The 20,667-nt window shown below is 45.9% G+C and overlaps 1 protein-coding gene across 6 annotated transcripts in view; it reads left to right on the top strand.

Annotated features, from left to right (window-relative positions):
* ARHGAP24 (Rho GTPase activating protein 24) overlaps positions 1-20,667 on the top strand; it is a 1,422,561-nt gene that overhangs the window by 1,242,003 nt on the left and 159,891 nt on the right. The window contains exon 1 of one of the 6 annotated variants that reach the window (XM_085636559.1): positions 4,172-5,923. The exons of the other annotated variants lie outside the window; for them this stretch is intronic. Within the exon in view, the coding sequence (XP_085492685.1) occupies positions 5,809-5,923 (115 nt within the window). The 5' untranslated portion in view covers positions 4,172-5,808. Of the gene's footprint in view, positions 1-4,171; positions 5,924-20,667 lie in introns of those variants that run through there. 6 annotated transcript variants of the gene reach the window in all.

Raw genomic sequence — 20,667 nt, 5'->3', positions numbered from 1 at the left:
GTGCGCGAAGCGCACCGCATGCTCACTGTGCGCGCACGGTGCGCGAAGCGCACCGTGCGCGCACGGAACGAACTGCGGTAACTGGGCGCGCACGCCACAAATGGCGTAAAGTAACTTAGCATTTAAAAAAACGTACAAATTCACTGAAAAAACCATAGGTTTCACACACGTTATAGTTAGGAATTAGCATTTAAAAAACCTTGCAAATTCACTGAAAAAACCATAGGTTTCACACATGTTATAGTTAGCTGTACATTTCACTCGTAAAAAACCAATGAAATTCCCCCGTTATAGTTAGTGCAGGCAACTATAACTCACGCGACCGCAATCTTCTGCTGATGACATATGTGCCTTTATGAAAAAAAAATATTTGTAATATATGTATAGCTAAAATTTAATGGAAGAAGACATGGGCAAATAAGTGTCTAAATACAGTATTAGCATCAGCAGAGGATTGCGGTCGCGTGAGTTATAGTTGCCTGCACTAACTATAACGGGGGAATTTCATTGGTTTTTTACGAGTGAAATGTACAGCTAACTATAACATGTGTGAAACCTATGGTTTTTTCAGTGAATATATATATATATATATATATATATATATATATATATATATATATACCGCTATGTTTGTGGCCCAAAATAAAGATTTTAAACAAAGACATTATCCCATTCCTAACTTTACATTACTTTAATCTTATTTTTTGGGGAATTTCTATGTTCTTTAAACATAAACTAAGATGTCTATCACCGTGCACAGTGTCGGGGTTGCGCCTCCAAGCCCCTGCGGGTGACACCGTGCACTGTGTGGGGTTGGGTGCAGGATTGGGTCTAACCCTCTCAGAGTTGAATGGGTGTAGAAGTTCATCCAGCCCTGATTACAGCCCCCCGCACTCATTCATTTAAGGTTTGGTTTTTTCTCTGTCCTTTATGGTCATTCATATCCCAATGGCAAGGGGTGTTTTTTCCAATGGAGGAGCAGTAATGGTCATTTGGTGGCTTGTAGGGTTCATATTGCTGATTCTGACATTAGTTTATAATATTAAAATATGAACTTTGTATTTGTGTGTTGTGGCTATAAGGTGGCTGCGATGTGTATCTGCATTTCCTGGGTGTCAGTGTGCATGTGCTTTCACCACACATCATTGGATAATTTCTGGCTGTCTAGTACTAGTGAAGTGCCTCTTATTGAATACATGTCATAGACTATTGACTTATTAATGGTGTGAGTTTCATGGATGAATAATGTCGCCATTGCACCAGCTGGACGTGGCAAGAAGCAATCATACTTGTGCTTCGGTGATCTAGGAGAGCCTTATTGTTGTATATGTTCACCGCTTCGTATTGTGTTGGTATATATATATATATATATATATATATATATATATATATATATATATATTCACTTAAAAAACCATAGGTTTCACACACGTTATAGTTAGGAATTAGCATTTAAAAAACCTTGCAAATTCACTTAAAAAACCATAGGTTTCACACATGTTATAGTTAGGTGGACATTTCACTCGTAAAAAAACAATGAAATTCCCCCGTTATAGTTAGTTCAGGTAACTATAACTCGCGCGCCCGCAATCCACTGCTCATGACGTCTCATATTACATCACTCATGACATGGTCAGTGGCATCACTCATGACATCACTGATGACATCATCCTTGTGATAGAGTATTGGTCGCGCGAGTTATAGTTATCTGAACTAACTATAACAGGGGAATTTCATTGGTTTTTTACGAGTGAAATGTCCACCTAACTATAACATGTGTGAAACCTATGGTTTTTTAAGTGAATTTGCAAGGTTTTTTAAATGCTAATTCCTAACTATAACGTGTGTGAAACCTATCGTTTTTTCAGTGAATTTGTACGGTTTTTTAAATGCTAAGTTATGTATGTATTATTATATTTTTTATATATTTATTTTACAATAAACTACGTATTAAAAAGTTTTTTTTTTTTTTTTATAGTTTTTCACCGTGCGCGCACGGTGCGCGCATCCCGCGATTTTTTTTTTAAAAATGTAAATGTTTTTTTCTGCCTTCAGGGTCCTTCAGGGACCCCCTGACAAAGGCTAGGGGGTCAGGAACTCTCTACCCTGCCCCCTTTTCACGTTCGCCACCTTCCTTTTTCACTCTCGCACTCAAAACAAACAAAATGGCGGCCGACACTTCCTGATTTCGACCGATTCGAACGTTGACTGACATGTAACCACCAATCAGAATTACGCTCGCGCACGTTAAGGTGCGCGCACGGTTCGTGCACGGTGCGCGGCTATAGATATTTATGTACTTTTAACTGCAATTTTCTCAGGAACTACTGAACAGATTGACTCCATATATGCAAAAGGCACATCCCTGACCTGAGGACTACCTCTATGCCAAATTTCAAGTAATTCTGTTCAGCCGTTCGGGCTGTACCTTCGACTAAAGGTCCAATGGGAAAATACATGGGGAAAATGCGTTTTGGGACCCCCCTTTTTTATCGGCCCCCGCTTGACGAATTCCCCCGAGACTTTCAGGGTAGGAGCTGAGCGGAGCGCCCGATTAGTTTTGAATATTTCGCGAGGATTCGTCAACCGGCGCCAAAGTTATTCAAATTAGAATTTTGAGATTTCCTATGGAAACACGGTCCTAACTATAACTATCTACTGGCGACCGCCAGTAGATAATATGTATATATATGTAGTCAATGAAGGAGCTGATCATCTCTTTATCACGTATTTAGGAACATATTAACATTTTCTCAAGCTTGATTAGCATTTTTAGAAAACCAGAAACAAAGTAATTTGTCATGTGGAAAAGGTTGATTATTGATTAGAAGTCATATAGTGTTTTTATTATTTTATACAACCGTCACCCAGGCATATAGCGCGGCACAGCAACGAGTCTAAAATGCCATCCCAACGCTACACATTTTTCAGGTTTTTTTTTATTGTTTATTTCAGGCTTTTGAACTTTTCACTATCTTCTTTACTACTGTATATTTTGCACATGTGCCGAACTAGGGCAAAAACTCCACTTCTCATTGCTGTGATTTCCGTAATGCGGCCTATTGGTGAGGAGCCACTTAAGTCACTAAACACATTTGTGGCAGATTTATTAATTTTTATCGAAACACGGTGCAGCAGCCAAAGAATAAATAAGAGCAAAATACAATCAAAATCAGAAACATATTGCAGAAACCCAGGAACAAAATACTATGCCTCGGCAAATTCTAAAACATGCAACACAGCGGATACGTGCTGTACAGAGCAGCACTTATGCGATGCGTAAAATGTTTGGAGAGAGAAAAACATTTCACCAAGTTAGCGTCAGCTTAAAGGAGGCATAACTGTTTGACACAAGGCCCAGTATCACTATATTAGTAGAGTGGAATTTGAGTCGAAAAAACTGTAGGTGTTTTCAATGGTTCACATCCATGCAATACCCATTCTTACAATGTGGCCCAAGGAAGCGCAAAGCGCTATTTGTGCCTTGAAAACTGCCCCTTTTATGATGGAAAGAGAAGCAGGCTTTCCCAGCAGCTGGACTGCCTCCCCTGGGTTAGCCTATGCGCCGGTCGTCAGCAAGGGTAGGCGGTCATGGTTGAAGTGCGGGCCTGCCGCAGGGCAGGAATGCCAGCCATGCCATGGCGGCTTCGGCCTGGAGACAGGCCGCTCCATGAATCATTAACCGCGCGATAACGCTTGCTGTTTGTTCGGGGACGCTTAGGACAGTTTCGCGCGCTTAAAGGCAGGTGACCTTCAGAGCTCAGAGAATGGACCTGTTTCTGAGAGGCTGGTATGGGAAAATTCCAGGAAAGATTGTGAATTGTTTATCAAAGTTACAACTAGGCATGTTGAGTAAATCTTCAGATTTCCGAGTTATAACTCGATAAGGAACTCCCTTTCTTGGCTGCATGCGAAGTGCTAAAACTAATGCGCACGAGGAATGAACTGGAATGCGGGTGATGGCGGCGCGGGTGGGGACGGGGGGAGGGGGGCATGGGCAGCTCTACTTGTGAGAGATGAAGGGGGTTGTTAATTGCTGGATGCTAAGCTGCAGCACGTGATCGCGGCTCGAAGTCAAATCAAAGTCAGAAGGTCGAAAGAGCGCCTCTGCCGGTGTTGTTTTCCCTCTCTTCACACGCGAGCGCTGCCCTGCTGCCCGTGGACGCACAGAAGCTTAGGCTGCACCTGCTGCAGGGGGCTGCGAGGGGGCAGGGGACAGGCGGACAGAGAGGGGATAGGGTGTGTCTGGCAGAGGGACTCGGTGAGGGAAGGGGACAGGCAGGTTACCAGCGGAAAGGGGCAGTGCCAAGTTACAGAGGAGCCTGTGACAGGGGCCAGTGTGGAAAGGGAAAGGCGGTAAAGAGAGTGCGACAAGGACTATTGGGAAGAGAGCGCCGTAGTAAAGAAGAGAGAGAGAAAGATGGAAGGGCAGACGGGAGTGAGAGGCTGAAAAAGGCGAGCAAGGGAGAGAGAGAGGCGGTGGCAGAGGAGGAAGAGACAGGGGGTATCGGAAACGAATGAGGATGCTTTTGACAGGTGGGGTGGAGAGAGTGTGGCAAGGAGTACTGTAGAGATAGTCCGTGAGTGGAGGTGAGAGTTGGCTCGGTATGCAGTGACAACGCTAAGAAGAGAGTGTAACAGAGGAGAGGTGGGTGGCATAAGGGGAAGCTTCGGTGGAGTGACAGAGGAAGGAGGGCAGATGAAAAGAGGGGCAGAGAGGTAGAAAGAGGGAATAAAGAGAAGAGGAAGGAACTGACAAAAGAAGATGAGGGCCGTGTCAGAGGAAAGGTAAAGGGAGACAGACAAGGGTTGGTGTGGCGGAAAAGAGGGAGAAAGTGACAGAGGAGAGTCTGGCCGAGGAGATTATGTGCGTATCATAGAGGAGGAGAGAGTGTGGCCCTTGGGGCTAGAGAGACAGAGGGTAGCATAGGGTGAGGTATGAGAGAGGGGTGAGAAAGGAGAATGGAAAGAGATAAAAAGGAATGACCATAGTCAGGAGACAGACAGTGTGACCCAAGAAAGAGACAGCATGGAAGGGGATCAGGGGAAGGAGACGGAGTTAGAGAGTTATTAAAGGGGTGGTAACAATCCCTGGGAGTACCTGTAGCGGGCACTGCCAGGGGGGAGGAGGCTGCGAGACACGGACCCGCGGAGCTCGCAGTGCGTGTGGCAGCCGCGCGCCGTCTCTTATCTCCTCATCCAGCGTCGCCAGGGGCTGCTCGGGGGCTCGCCGCTTTATGGTACTCCTGCGGTCATAAATGCAGGGAGCGGGCAGCTCCCCCGGGAGGCTCCTGGCAGCCCTGCGTCCCGCCACACGCCTCCCGCCCTCCCCCTCACGCACGGCCGTGCGCTGCTGCTCCAGGTGAGGAGGTCTGCTGCCGCGTCTGCCCCTGGGAGTGCGCACTCGGTGCAGGGAGCCAGGGGCTGAGGCGGCCAGTCTCTCGCAGTCACCGGGCTCTGGCTGACGAGGAGTCAAGACCTGCTTCTGTGAAGGGAGTCTCCAGGAGCGCCTACTGAGAGGGCACCTCGGTTACACGACGGCTCCCCGGATACAGGCGCAAAGCTGCCCTGCACAGGGGGGAGGCGCAGCTGCTCACCAGCGAAGACGGCAAAGGAAAACAAAACCAGGGAATGCTTCACCGACCGGGAAACACAGACGACACTGACGACCACCACACGCCCCCAGGCCACGCGAGGAGTCCAGTTTAATTTCCTCTGCACAGGAGGTGGCAATGGAGTGAGCGCTGCAAGGAACCCAGATGTGGCTTTCAGCAGCAGCGCGCGCCTCGAAGCCAGCCGTGCTGCTTCATGATGCTGGAAGATAAGAATGCAGGGGTCCGGACAGTCAGCACCTTGGCGCCCACCCCGCTGATCCCCAAGGGGACCTACCGGAAAATCAAGAGGTGCTTCAGTTTCCGAAGAGGTACGTGCCCTCCGCTCATGGGCTCTTTGTTTTTCTATCTCTAAGCCTGGGCAGGTGGAGCGGGGCCAGGTGTGCTGCAGATAAGACCATCTCGGGAACACTGGGGCATGAATTGACACGCCACAGCCCAGCACATCTTGGGTTTACTTTGTGTATTTATTTGTTCGCATCGTGCCAGGTTTACTTTATGAAGCCAAAACTGGCATACTGTCAGCGCGCACTCCATCTGAGGTGGCAGTGCCTGTCCAGAAGCTAAAGTCCATTAGGGTGCATACATTTGAGTCATCATTAACTTTAACCCCCTTGCAACCCAGTGGGCTTTCAGGCAACATACAAGCATGTTGTTATACGTTTTTCAGTGCATGATGGATGCAGTGGGCACGACCTCTTTGCTCTGAAACGGGCTAATGGGCCGCCACAGTCCTAATGCATGCACATTTGTAATGTGCTAATGGACTTTTAACGCAATGCAACCCTTTATGGCGCCATCACGAAACCAGGGAGGGCAAGTGAGGTAACGGGTTTGTCTGGCATGGTGCCCGAGCTTTAGAAGAGGAACCACCTACATTGGACTTGCTTTAAATTTCACAGAGTGAGTTATGCTATCATTTCACTGACATGTACCTCTTCCACTCAAGGCGGAGCTCGGACTGTGAGGCTTCTTAATAGTGAATGTAAGAGTTGTTGTAGCAGGCAACATTTAGGGCCTGAATCAGAGTTTGGTAGATGAGATACGCTGCCACAAATGTGGTGATATCCCCTCTGCCGAATTACAAATGCCATAGGATATGATGCACTTGTAATAATGCGGATGGGATATTTCCAGGGCCGCTGGAAATATGCGCCAATTTATGTGGCAGGATTGACTAAATTATGCGGCAAAAGAAGAAAAGGCAAATTATGCAGCATAATGCAGCACACTTTGTGATACTGTTAATTCATTATTTTGACTTTTTTACACATGGTAATTCTATCTGGGCAAAGATTTCACCTCATTAGTGTCAGTTTAACAACTAAATATAGACATAAGCAAATGAAAGACTACCAGGCAACCTTTGCAAAGGGCCGTCCACTGAGCGCAAACACACTTTGATGCGTTTTTAGTAACTTTTGATCCATTTGAGCTAGAAACAAAACATTTTTGGTTAAAATTTGCAGATTATGCAGCAGATGATGGAGTGAGTGGCAAATGTGGCAAATTCATAATTATGTAAAAGAAGCCGTGGCCTCAAAATTGCGTAATTCCAGTGTCCCTGGATATTCACCACATTTGTGACCTAGTATTTCATCATTCAAAATCTCAATAAGGTCCTTAGTTTGCTGTCAACACTAAGTACACATTGTCATGTAGTAAGTTTGTGCTGAAAGTTTGTGTGGATGTGGGATTCCATTTTACTGGATCTCACCACGCAGTATGATACTGGATCTCCTCGCAGTTACATAGTTGCATAGAGGTGTTATTGTGAATTAAGCTAACATACTTCACGTTGGGTTGGGTGGACAATGCATGATGCTGTCTTTTATGACAGATCCATGTTAGCATCCGTGTGGTCCTAGAGGGAAGGAACCAGGGTGAATTCTGGTAAAAAATAACAGGGTCGCTAATTATCAACTTGGAAAGCGCAACCTTATGCTCCTGGTTAAGCCCCCTGTGGAGCATCGCAATCTTCTAACATCAGGGCTGGTTGCATGTAGCAAAACAGGAGCTCAGCATAGTTACCAACACACCAACATGCAGACTCCCCCCTAATTAAACATTGGTCTTTGCTAATACGGCCATTCGTCCAGTATGTTTGGTTGCAAACATAGCGAGAAGCAGGTGCTAAATGAAGGCCTTCTATTGGATATCAAGGAAGTAGGCCTTCCTTCATTTGAGGTCAAGACTTGCACCAGGACGTCAGGTTTCTTTCTGTCATTATTTACACAGGTTTATATGGCATAGACATAGCCATGGGGGCAATGACAAACTTTACTCATCGTGAAAAAGAGTGTAATGTTAGAAGCATTGAATTAACTATGTCCAAGCATAGCTGTAATTGCAAACGTGATAGCGTATTGACCAGGATGGCAGAGAGAATGAGAGACTTTATTGATGAGAGTACACAAGGCGATTATTACTTGTACATATAGATTATGAATAGATGAGATTTCAAATGTCTTAATTCAATCTGAGATCTTCACAGATATTGTTCCAGATTCCAGGAGTCCAAAGGAGAAGGCTTGGTTCAGAGTTTTAGTTTTCCTTACTTCTGGGATCTCAAGCAGTACTCAAGATGTATTCCAGGCATTATTTTCTCACCCTGTCAGAACCCATTTATCAGTTAGGAAAGGAGGGTCTGCCTAAATGAAGAGATGTGTTGGTTAAGCATGCTTCCTTGAATTAGATACTGGCCTCAATGGAGGTTTTCTAGGCATGGGGGATGTGGTCCAACTTCTTTATTCACCCTCCTCCAAGATGGGCAGATGAGTGCATGGTGGCTCTGCAAGGCACTATAGCATTTTTGGACAGACTCACAAGTAAACCATTTTTTAATGTAAGGTGTATGAGGACCAGCACTTGTATGGTGGATCTGAAAACGTCATTGAGCTGGATGGTTTAGCAGCATGAGAAGATGTGTGCCGACATGAAAATAATTTGATCCAGGGTGAAGCCCAGGTTAAAATAGAGACTTATTTTTCCAGACTTCTATAAGACATATAGTTTAACTACCTTTGAAGTCGTGTAAAAAATTGAAAGACGCTACATTCTGAGACATCACTTGCTTTCAGAGAGTTGACCACTATAGAGTCAACACTTGAGGTGAGATGCCTTCAGAAATTAATGACTGAGACCATAATCCATTCAAAGCAACCCATATGCACTGGTTGTATGGAGCAAAGGGGCCCAGGATGTTGGACTCCCTTAGTTCCTCAGCTTTGAAAATGGTAGTGTGCAAGACCTTTAAAGAAAACACCCCACACATCCAACCTTTGACTCATTATCATGTTGTGACTTTCTAGAAGCAGAAAATCAAGTTTTCTGCAGTGAGGATTAGATTATATAATATATATTTATACCAATAGCTTAAATTCTACGATTCTCAATCCGATCATTTACATGATTTTTGTATTTTCATTTCATAGACTCCAGTATGTTTGTTTCCCCTGCTTTGCCTTGAAGCTCTGTAGTTCGCTTGTATTCATTCAACCCTTTGTAAATTGCCAAGACCTGACGCATCTCTTGCAGTGGTAGAGAAGAAAACAATGCAGAAAATCAATCTTTCTTTGGAATTAAAGCATATTCATCACTCTGAAACCTATTGATTCCTGCCAGGCATGTATGTGAATATTATCGGTGTTGGTGCCATCGCTCTTGCACTTACAATTTGTGCAACAATCAGTAATCAATGGCATCGCATATCCCTTTATCATTCTCTCCCGAAATAGTGAACAAACGCAGCCCTATGGTGAAGCACCAGCCCCACCTCTGCATGGTGAAAATACTCACCAGCCAGTGTCCCCTAGCATGCAGTCCCATAAAGATGCTCCCTTTATCCCTCTATGGCAAATTATCAGAATAGTTGCTGCCGAAATGTTAGATTGGGTGAAGCGACATGTGTATTATCTCACACGTGATGGTGATAATAGCTGGGATTCCCAAATCTCTAACTTGTTCTTGAATACCTGAATGATGACACAGCCCAAACATGTATTTATATATGAATTTATTTATTTGTGAACTATATACATATGTATCTTATAATGCACAGCACAGGATGAGGATGAACTGCAGAAACCTCAGAATATTATACTATATTTTAGGGAGTAAATTGCGTTACGGGGTTCATACACGTAAAGCAAACATTTCCTGGGTGCAGATAGCAACTCACGAGGTGAAAGTTAATCTGACATGATCAGCATCCACATTAGCATGCTGGGCTGGTGCTACTCTAGTGTGACCGGATTCAGATATTGGCTGATGACGGTGGCAAAGGGAGTTGGTCATTTGTATTTGAGATCGTTCTAACTGTGTGCCCCGGGTCGCCGCCCGTGGGTGTCCAGCCTATCTGAATGTTGGGTGCCACTAGCATAACACAATCGCCGGGTTTAGTGATTCCAGTCAGCACTCATACGTCGGCTTCAACAGGTTATCAGCAGTTCTTTTTAGATCAGGTTTTTGGATTGCTTTGTGGTAGTGATTGCAGGCGTTGTAAGTCGGTGGGGTGGTATGGCGTTCAGACAACTCATATCTGCATGCCTCTCATTCAGGGGAAATACAACATGTTCTAATTTTATGCGATAAAGCTGTTATTGTATGGACTGCCTGTTGACCGCAGATTGACTTAGACCACTACTCAATGGTTTCTCATGCTTCACCTACTTTTTACCTAGTGGGAGCGAATCCTGCCCTCTGTTTCTCATTTCTTAAGATATTTCGCTGAAAATGTGACAGAACCCTGCCCTCTGTTACTCATGTCTTGAGATACTACGCTGAAAATGTTACAGCACCATGGGTGTAGCCATAGAAGTACTTCTCTGTGATTTATCAGTGCCTTTGCTTTTCATGTTTATCTGCATGTTGTCAGCATCCGATATGGTTATGCTTCATCACTCCCGTACACAGGGCATATCTTTGAGTCTGTCAACACAGGGTACATAAATCCTGAAAAGTAATTTTAGACAGGCAGCCAACTTCACATGATCTGTTTGTGTAAAGAAGATAGTGTTACCACCAATTCCTAGTGTTATACGACAGAATATCTGAGTCAGAAATATCGTCTGATATAAATATTGTGTCCTAAATATCATTTACAAACATATCGTACAATCGGTGTAGATTTTCCATTATTTCCTTCATCTGGGCAATATTTTTGAAAATTATATTTAGGACAGAACTTTATGTCTGAGCATTTTCTGTCTCTATTTTGGAATTATACCAATTACTAGGTTTACTCTTTTGTGTAGCTGATAGTAGTTCGCTAGTCAGAGGAAATTAAAAGTTGTAAGTTAATTTTTGTGGGCAGCTCCCAGTAATGGTTCGTCCATAAATGGGAGATCAAGTAGAAAAAACAGTGAGACAGAAGAGAGGATGAAGTAAGCCAGCATCATATGCTATAATTCACCTTCTTAAGGGCCCAACCAACATATATATACATAGCAGTGATCACATAAACCAGAGTTGTGCCCTGGTTAATCTTGACCACAATAGCTGTGAGATCCAAGATAGAGTTACAAGTCTGTTGTGTACCAAGGTTTTAGATTGAACCTACCAGACAGAGTAGTTATCTGGTTGTGAAAGACTTGGGGCTAGATTTACTAAGATTTTGCACCAGGTTTAAGTAACATTTGTGGCTCAGCCCAGAAGCAAAACCCATTTTGGCATTTAGTATGCCACATTTTAAGTGGCTTTGAGTGGCTTGTAAATACAAAGTAATGCAGCACAGCGTATAGCGAGGCCTTGCATTTCTTTGCATAGGGTAGGAGTTGCATGGGTGGAACATGGGCGTTCCTGTGAATATACCCATGTAGTTTGATGCAAACCCAGGTTAACAGAGACTTAAAAGCGCAAGGAGGGAGCAGGACAGTACCATATCGTGGTATTTATTGCACTGTTCATCTCTCTCCTGTCCACATAATGCAGTGCAGCAACTTGCCTTTCTGCATTGCATAATCTACTATTAAATATTCCCCTTATTGTTTCTCACAGTAGGCTTAAGCTCGCCCACACCTACTTTTAGTTGGCATTATTGTAACTTTTATTAGTTTTCTTCTTATTCAATGGCTAGCCTTGTCCATTTTGTGTCTGTTCTTCCCCAGTAGCATACTCTCTTTACTTATTTTCTTCCACTGTTCACTTTTAAGGAACATTTGTTTTTCTTTTTGCCAAGTTCTCCAAGAGAGTACATGTGTTTTCAAGCTGTCGTCTGCTTCTGCTTCTCCAACCCCCACCAGAGCTTGTGTTGCTCTCTCTCGCCCATGTGCTTCTCCCCCGCTCCTTGTTGCTTTGTCTCCCTTGTGCTTCTCACCTTGCCCTTCCTGTTGCTTCTTCCATCCCCTGTGTATTTTTGCTCATGCCGCCTGTGTTACTTCTTCTGCCTATGCCCTCAATATTGCTTCCCATTCCAAACTGCTCTCTCTTTCACCCGTGTTTCTTTTCCCTGTACTCTGTGCTGCTGTCTCTCTTCTGTGTGTTTCTCGCCCCGTACTGTGTTGCTTCATGCACCCTCCGTGTTGCTTACCCTCACCCTCCATGTTGCTCTCCCCACCTGCTTTTGAACAAAAAATTGCTTCCCTTCTCAGATTGATGGATAAAAATAAAAATAAAGGTACCTAGGTCATTTTGTTGATGCTGTCCTGCAAAATGATACAGCTGCATCATAGCACCTTTTTTCTCTTCAGCCATGCTTCACAGTAAAGGGAATGCACTACAGCATTGGTAAAAACCATTGGCAAAGCCAATATCTCCCAAAAGTGAGCCCTATTTGCTTGTTGGGAAGGACCAGACTGCAGCACTCATTATAACCCCGCTTACGAGGGGAGTAGGGTTTCAAAGCTGTCCACGGCATGGAAACCCCACCATTCACATGAGGGTGAATACAGGCTGGAATGAGTGGATTCTACAGGGGCTTCAGAGAGGCCTGGCAGATTATTCCTAGGGAGTGGGCGGGGGAGGGTAGAAAATGCAAACCAGAGAATACACATTAGTCCATTACGTATACTGAAATCCCTCTTCGTAGCATGTTCACAAGTGTAATTTCCCAGTGAAGAATATTGCAGCAGTGCATTAGTAAGTATTTCTGTGAGTGCAATAAATAAATACAGCTGATTGTGGAATAAATACGAATATTATGAATGAACAGGATGTAGTTCCACTCTAATCAAACAGAGTGGGTTTCAGCATGTGAGTGGGTTTCAGCATGTCTAGGGTACAGCATGGTTAGGTACAAACACTAGACATGCTGAAACCCACACTGTTTGATTCACTAAGCTATGAGAAGCACATTCGACAGGAGCAACACAAGAGGCATCATTGTCTCAGCTGGGTACCGTTCGCACACGCTTTTTAATTCTCCCAATTAAGCAGTTTTTAAAAGATTTCTCTCAAAGCAAACTATAATTTTGCCATTTAATGCGGTGCTCTAATACGGCACCACTCCTTAGTAGAAGAAGCTTTTAAAATAAAATATTGCAACATGCTGTGTTTTTCTGACATTTTTCATAATCAGCAATAGAAAAAAATAAGAAAATAAGTAGACATATTCCAGATTAAGATATATTTAACCTTGTAGTGTGCAATGGTGGTCAGTCTTTCTGTCATTTCTATGACTGGAGAAGTATGTTGGACAGGGTCAGACTGGATACCCAAATCAACCCTGGCAGAAATGTTCTAACAGTCCTGCACCTCAGGAGGAAGCAACTTTAATTGTGGCATGGGGTTCTGTTTGAGTCATAACAGACAGTGCGGCCGCTGCGAAACTCGAGTGGGTGGATGGGGTTCGGGGTGGGGGGGCAGGACAGGGGATTAGGGAAATGATTTAAACAAAAAAACATACCTGTTCCGACGCTGCCAGCAACCTCGGCACTCTTCTTCTCTCCTGATGGTGTCCCAGCAGTCCCTGGAATACAAGCACAGGCTCCCCACCCAATCCCGGCGCTGCTCTCAATAGCACGAGAGCAGCGCCAGGATTGGGCTGAGCGGCCTGGTTTGCCACTCAAGACAGTGCCTGGGACTCAGTGCAGTTTCTCCAACCCGGCTCCTCCGCTAAGGCAGAGAATCGTTGCCCCACTGCTCACTGAGTGAGCAATTAAAAATAGAAAAATAAAATGATAATAACTTAAAGTTATCATTTTATTTGAACTACTGACTGTCTCAGTTGGTTGGTGGCGGGGCTGGGCTGTTTAGAGGCTGGGGGAGTGGTAGGCACTTCCTTAGTACGCATAACATTTTGGCCGGCCGTCCCAGGCCGGCCAAAATGTCATGCACACTTTGCATTTTCTCCACCTAGACTGCATTACAGCCCGGTCGGAGAACATGCCCAGGCTCCTATTCCCTGGCTGTGCGCCGAACCACGGCGCTCAGACCAATCACAACACTGTATTGCAGCGTTCTGATTGGCTCAGGGGAGCCTGGGTGCCTCCCGCTTCCACAGAAGCCAGGAAGAGGATGGAGGACAGAGGAGAGGTGGTGGCAGGGCCGGCAGCATCCAGGTAAGTGTTTTTTTATTCCTTCCCCCCTCTACTCCCCCACAGCCGTTTGGTGGCAGCCACTACTGCAACACAGCTGGGTTGGAGAAACCTAAGTGCACATGCTTGTTTAGCTGGCCTAAGACTGCCTGCCAGACCGTCATGCGCACTTAGATTGTGCGCTACTCCTTCCCTGCTGCCTGTGATGACAGCCATCATTATTTTATTTTTCCTGTTTACCTTTGCTGACTCTCAGCAGGGGAGAGGGGGGCAACAGTCCTCCGCCAAGTCGGAGGAGCCACCACTCATAACAGCCCATCCTGCTCTTAGAGAAGTCCTGAAGTCTGCAGCCTACAGAGAAAGTACCAGAGAGGCACCATTGCTAGTCCTACCCTGTCAAGGACTCATTAGCATTGGAAGTAAAAATGTCATGTGTCAAGGGAGAAACCAACAGCTAAGAGCATCGCTGGGAACTCTTTTAATATCAGTTTCAACTTCAAAGGCATCTAAAGAAACTGCATGAAATACTGCGTTTTTGGGGTCTGGCACAGAACCGAACGGATGGCAATCATGTCTGTGTCAATAAGCAAGAAGACTATGTGCCTGTCTCTCCCGGCGGAGCCAGTTGAAGATTCCCTGAGTCCATCCAGCTACTTCTTCACAACCTACCAGGGACTTTCACTGCAGAGACATGTTAAGGCATGGGCAAAGGGGGCAATTACCCAGGCCCCCCCATCTTTTTTCTGTCTGTTTCTATTTTCCATCCTTTAACATATGTCAAGATTATTTGTCATTAAGGGATTAATAAAATGAAAAGTTGTTCCAAACAGGGGCCCGAACATATTTTTTGCCCGAGGCCCCCCAAATCCTTAAGAGTACCCTGTTTCACTGCATCCCGGGGGTCCAGTTCAGCTCCGAACGTAGCCAAAGGCCATGGTCATCTTCGATGACTGATGCTGGGTCCTCCTGGTTCTTGCACTGCGACCAACACTCACTCCGAAACCCTGGTCCTGCATACACAGCGATAGTGACTGTCGGCGTAAGGCGCAAGCGCATCTTGATATTTTGAGCTACGCAGTATTACACACCCCTTCCATCCACGGAGGGACTGATTCACAAGAGTAAACTTACCCTTCTGTGTAAGTGTATATTTTGATTTAATGTACTTTTAGGACCGCAGAGATTGCTCATGAAAAGATAGATTTGTCCCATCTTTTTATGTGGGGTGTTCGCCGCCCCCGGCTCCGAAGTCTCCGTAGTGTAGTCCTAAAATTACTATTAGTAAAATTAAACTCTGGCTTTGTGAATGTCCAAAAAATTGTAAACTTGCACAAAAGTGTATCTTTACCTTTGTGAATGAGTCCCAGAGTGAGGAAAAGGATACATGATTCTATGTTGATGCCAAAGGCTCACAAGACTACATTTCAAGAGTTACCCATATTAACCCTCTCTCATGTCACCCACCAACAAGCGCCAGAAGCGCCTTGAGCTGTTTGTTGAAGGAGAGAAAAAGTGCTTGGTGCAGGGAATGAATTAACGGCTCCCGAACCATCTGCCTCCTGCTGAGAACAAACAAACTCCTCCTGGAGGAGGAATGCTAATAACTGGTGCACATTCCTGAATCTGCAATGGCTGCAATTACAGAGCAACTGACAGCAATTATCCAACAAGAAAGTAGAGGTTACCAAAGCACTGATCATATGGGACATTTTTGAGAGATGCTTAAGGGCCCTTGATTGTGATGTTACTTCAAGTAAAAGCATCGACTAAAACAGGGGGACAGTAAGAGGGATGGGAGTGCACTGTCACTGTAAGAAAGAATGCACTGACACTAGAACAGAGAATGCACAGACACTGCAAGAGTGAATGCACTGACACTGATCGGAGAAACAATTCACTGGCATACAGAATGCCCGGACACTGGGAGAAAGAATGCACAGACACTGGACCGGAGACGACACTGACACTGGAAGAGAGACTGCATTGACACTGGAAGAGAGAATGCACTGACACTGAACCGGAGACGACACTGACACTGGAAGAGAGACTGCATTGACACTGGAAGAGAGAATGCACTGACACTGGACCGGAGACGACACTGAGCCTGGAAGAGAGACTGCATTGACACTGGAAGAGAGAATGCACTGACACTGGAAGAGAGACTGCATTGACACCGGAAGAGAGAATGCACTGACACTGGACCGGAGACGACACTGACACTGGAAGAGAGACTGCATTGACACTGGAAGAGAGAATGCACTGACACTGGACCGGAGAATGCACTGACACTGGAAGAGAGAATGCACTGACACTGGAATAGAGAATCACTGACACTGAACTTGAGAGTGCGCTGACACTAGACCGGAGAATGCACTGACACTGGAAGAGAGAATCACCTACACTGGACCGCAGAATGCACTGACACTGGAAGAGAGAATGTACTGACACTGGAAGAGAGAATCACTGACACTGGACCTGAGAATGCACCGGCACTGGACCTGAGAAGGCACTGGCACTGGACCAGAGAATGTACTGACAATGGAAGAGAGAATGCACTGACACTGGACCGGAGACGACACTGAGCCTGGAAGAGAGACTGCATTGACACTGGAAGAGAGAATGCACTGACACTGGAAGAGAGACTGCATTGACACCGGAAGAGAGAATGCACTGACACTGGACCGGAGACGACACTGACACTGGAAGAGAGACTGCATTGACACTGGAAGAGAGAATGCACTGACACTGGACCGGAGAATGCACTGACACTGGAAGAGAGAATGCACTGACACTGGAATAGAGAATCACTGACACTGAACTTGAGAGTGCGCTGACACTAGACCGGAGAATGCACTGACACTGGAAGAGAGAATCACCTACACTGGACCGCAGAATGCACTGACACTGGAAGAGAGAATGTACTGACACTGGAAGAGAGAATCACTGACACTGGACCTGAGAATGCACCGGCACTGGACCTGAGAAGGCACTGGCACTGGACCAGAGAATGTACTGACAATGGAAGAGAGAATGCACTGACACTAGAACAGAGAATGCACTGACACTAGAACAGAGAATGCACTGACCCTAGAACAGAGAATGCACTGACCCTAGAACAGAGAATGCACTGACACTGGAAGAGAGAATGCACTGACACTAGAACAGAGAATGCACTGACACTGCAAGAGTGAATGCACTGACACTGATCGGAGAAACAATTCACTGGCATACAGAATGCCCGGACACTGGGAGAAAGAATGCACTGACACTGAACCGGAGACGACACTGACACTGGAAGAGAGACTGCATTGACACTGGAAGAGAGAATGCACTGACACTGGAAGAGAGACTGCATTGACACCGGAAGAGACCATGCACTGACACTGGACCGGAGACGACACTGACACTGGAAGAGAGACTGCATTGACACTGGAAGAGAGAATGCACTGACACTGGAAGAGAGACTGCATTGACACCGGAAGAGACAATGCACTGACACTGGACCGGAGACGACACTGACACTGGAAGAGAGACTGCATTGACACTGGAAGAGAGAATGCACTCACACTGGACCGGAGAATGCACTACACTGGAAGAGAGAATGCACTGACACTGGAATAGAGAATCACTGACACTGAACTTGAGAATGCGCTGACACTGGACCGGAGAATGCACTGACACTGGAAGAGAGAATGCAATGACACTGGAATAGAGAATCACCTACACTGGACCGCAGAATGCACTGACACTGGAAGAGAGAATGTACTGACACTGGAAGAGAGAATCACTGACACTGGACCTGAGAATGCACTGACACTGGACCTGAGAATGCACCGGCACTGGACCTGAGAAGGCACTGGCACTGGACCAGAGAATGCACTGACAATGGAAGAGAGAATGCACTGACACTAGAACAGAGAATGCACTGACACTAGAACAGAGAATGCACTGACCCTAGAACAGAGAATGCACTGACACTGGAAGAGAGAATGCACTGACACTAGAACAGAGAATGCACTGACACTAGAACAGAGAATGCACTGACACTGCAAGAGTGAATGCACTGACACTGATCGGAGAAACAATTCACTGGCGTACAGAATGCCCGGACACTGGGAGAAAGAATGCACTGATACTGAACCGGAGACGACACTGACACTGGAAGAGAGACTGCATTGACACTGGAAGAGAGAATGCACTGACACTGGAAGAGAGACTGCATTGACACCGGAAGAGACAATGCACTGACACTGGACCGTAGACGACACTGACACTGGAAGAGAGACTGCATTGACACCGGAAGAGACAATGCACTGACACTGGACCTGAGAAGGCACTGGCACTGGACCAGAGAATGTACTGACAATGGAAGAGAGAATGCACTGACACTAGAACAGAGAATGCACTGACCCTAGAACAGAGAATGCACTGACCCTAGAACAGAGAATGCACTGATACTGGAAGAGAGAATGCACTGACACTAGAACAGAGAATGCACTGACACTGCAAGAGTGAATGCACTGACACTGATCGGAGAAACAATTCACTGGCATACAGAATGCCCGGACACTGGGAGAAAGAATGCACTGACACTGAACCGGAGACAACACTGACACTGGAAGAGAGACTGCATTGAGACTGGAAGAGAGAATGCACTGACACTGGAAGAGAGACTGCATTGACACCGGAAGAGACAATGCACTGACACTGGACCGGAGACGACACTGACACTGGAAGAGAGACTGCATTGACACTGGAAGAGAGAATGCACTGACACTGGAAGAGAGACTGCATTGACACCGGAAGAGACAATGCACTGACACTGGACCGGAGACGACACTGACACTGGAAGAGAGACTGCATTGACACTGGAAGAGAGAATGCACTGACACTGGACCGGAGAATGCACTGACACTGGAAGAGAGAATGCACTGACACTGGAATAGAGAATCACTGACACTGAACTTGAGAATGCTGACACTGGACTGGAGAATGCACTGACACTGGAAGAGAGAATGCAATGACACTGGAATAGAGAATCACATACACTGGACCGCAGAATGCACTGACACTGGAAGAGAGAATGTACTGACACTGGAAGAGAGAATGACTGACACTGGACCTGAGAATGCACTGACACTGGACCTGAGAATGCACCGGCACTGGACCTGAGAAGGCACTGGCACTGGACCAGAGAATGCACTGACAATGGAAGAGAGAATGCACTGACACTAGAACAGAGAATGCACTGACACTAGAACAGAGAATGCACTGACCCTAGAACAGAGAATGCACTGACACTGGAAGAGAGAATGCACTGACACTAGAACAGAGAATGCACTGACACTAGAACAGAGAATGCACTGACACTGGAATAGAGAATCACTGACACTGGACCTGCTAATGCACTGACACTGGAAGAGAGACTGCATAGACACTGGAAGAGAGAATGTACTGACACTGAAATGGAGAATCACGGACATTGGACCTGAGAATGCATTGACACTAGAGCAGAGAATAACACTGACACTGGAAGAGAGAATGCACTGATACTAGAACAAAGAATGCACTGACACTTGAACAGAGAATGCACTGACACTGGATGTGAGAATGCACAGAATGCACTGACACTGGAAGCGAAAATGCACTGACGCTGGACCAGAGAATGCACTGACACTGTGCTGGAGAATGCACTGATACTGGAACAGAGAATTCACCTACACTGTCCTGGAGAATGCACTGACACTGGAACAGAGAATACACTGAAAGTGGACCGGAAACTGCACTGACACCGGACCAGAGACTGCACTGACACTGAAACAGAGATTACACCAACTCTGGACCAGACCCCACGGACACTGGACCAGAGACTGCACTGACACTAGACAGAAAGATTGCACTGACACTGCAGGAGATAATACACTGGCAACGGAAGAGAGATTGCACTGGCACTGGAAGAGAGAATGCACTGACACTGCAAGAGTGAATGCACTGACACTGCAAGAGTGAATGCACCGACACTGGAAGAGAGAATGCACTGACACTGCAAGAGTGAATGCACTGACACTGCAAGAGTGAATGCACCGACACTGGAAGAGAGAATGCACTGACACTGGAAAAGGGAATTCACTGACACTAGAAGAGAGAATGCACTGACACTAGAACAGAGAAAGCACTGACACTGGACCAGAGAATGCACTGTCACTGAAAGAGAGAATCGCTGACACTGGGCCTAAGAATGCTCTGACACTGAAAGAGAGAATGCACTGACACTGGAAGAGAGAATGCACTAAAACTTGACCAGAGAATACACTGACACTGGACCCTGAGAATGCACTGACACTGGACCAGAGAATACACTGACACTGGACCCTGAGAATGCACTGACACTGGACCGGAGAACGCATTGAAACTGGAACAGAGAATGCACTGACACCAGAAGAGAGAATGCACTGACACTAGAGCAGAGAATGCACTGACACTGGAATTGAGATTCACTGACACTGGGCCTGATGATGCACTGTCACTGGAAGAAAGAACGCACTGACACTGGAAGAGAGAATGCGCTGACACTAGTACAG

This window comes from Triturus cristatus, chromosome 2_1, assembly GCF_964204655.1.
Source record: "Triturus cristatus chromosome 2_1, aTriCri1.1, whole genome shotgun sequence".
NCBI lineage: Eukaryota > Metazoa > Chordata > Amphibia > Caudata > Salamandridae > Triturus > Triturus cristatus.
This window is presented reverse-complemented; position numbering and strand designations above follow the sequence as displayed.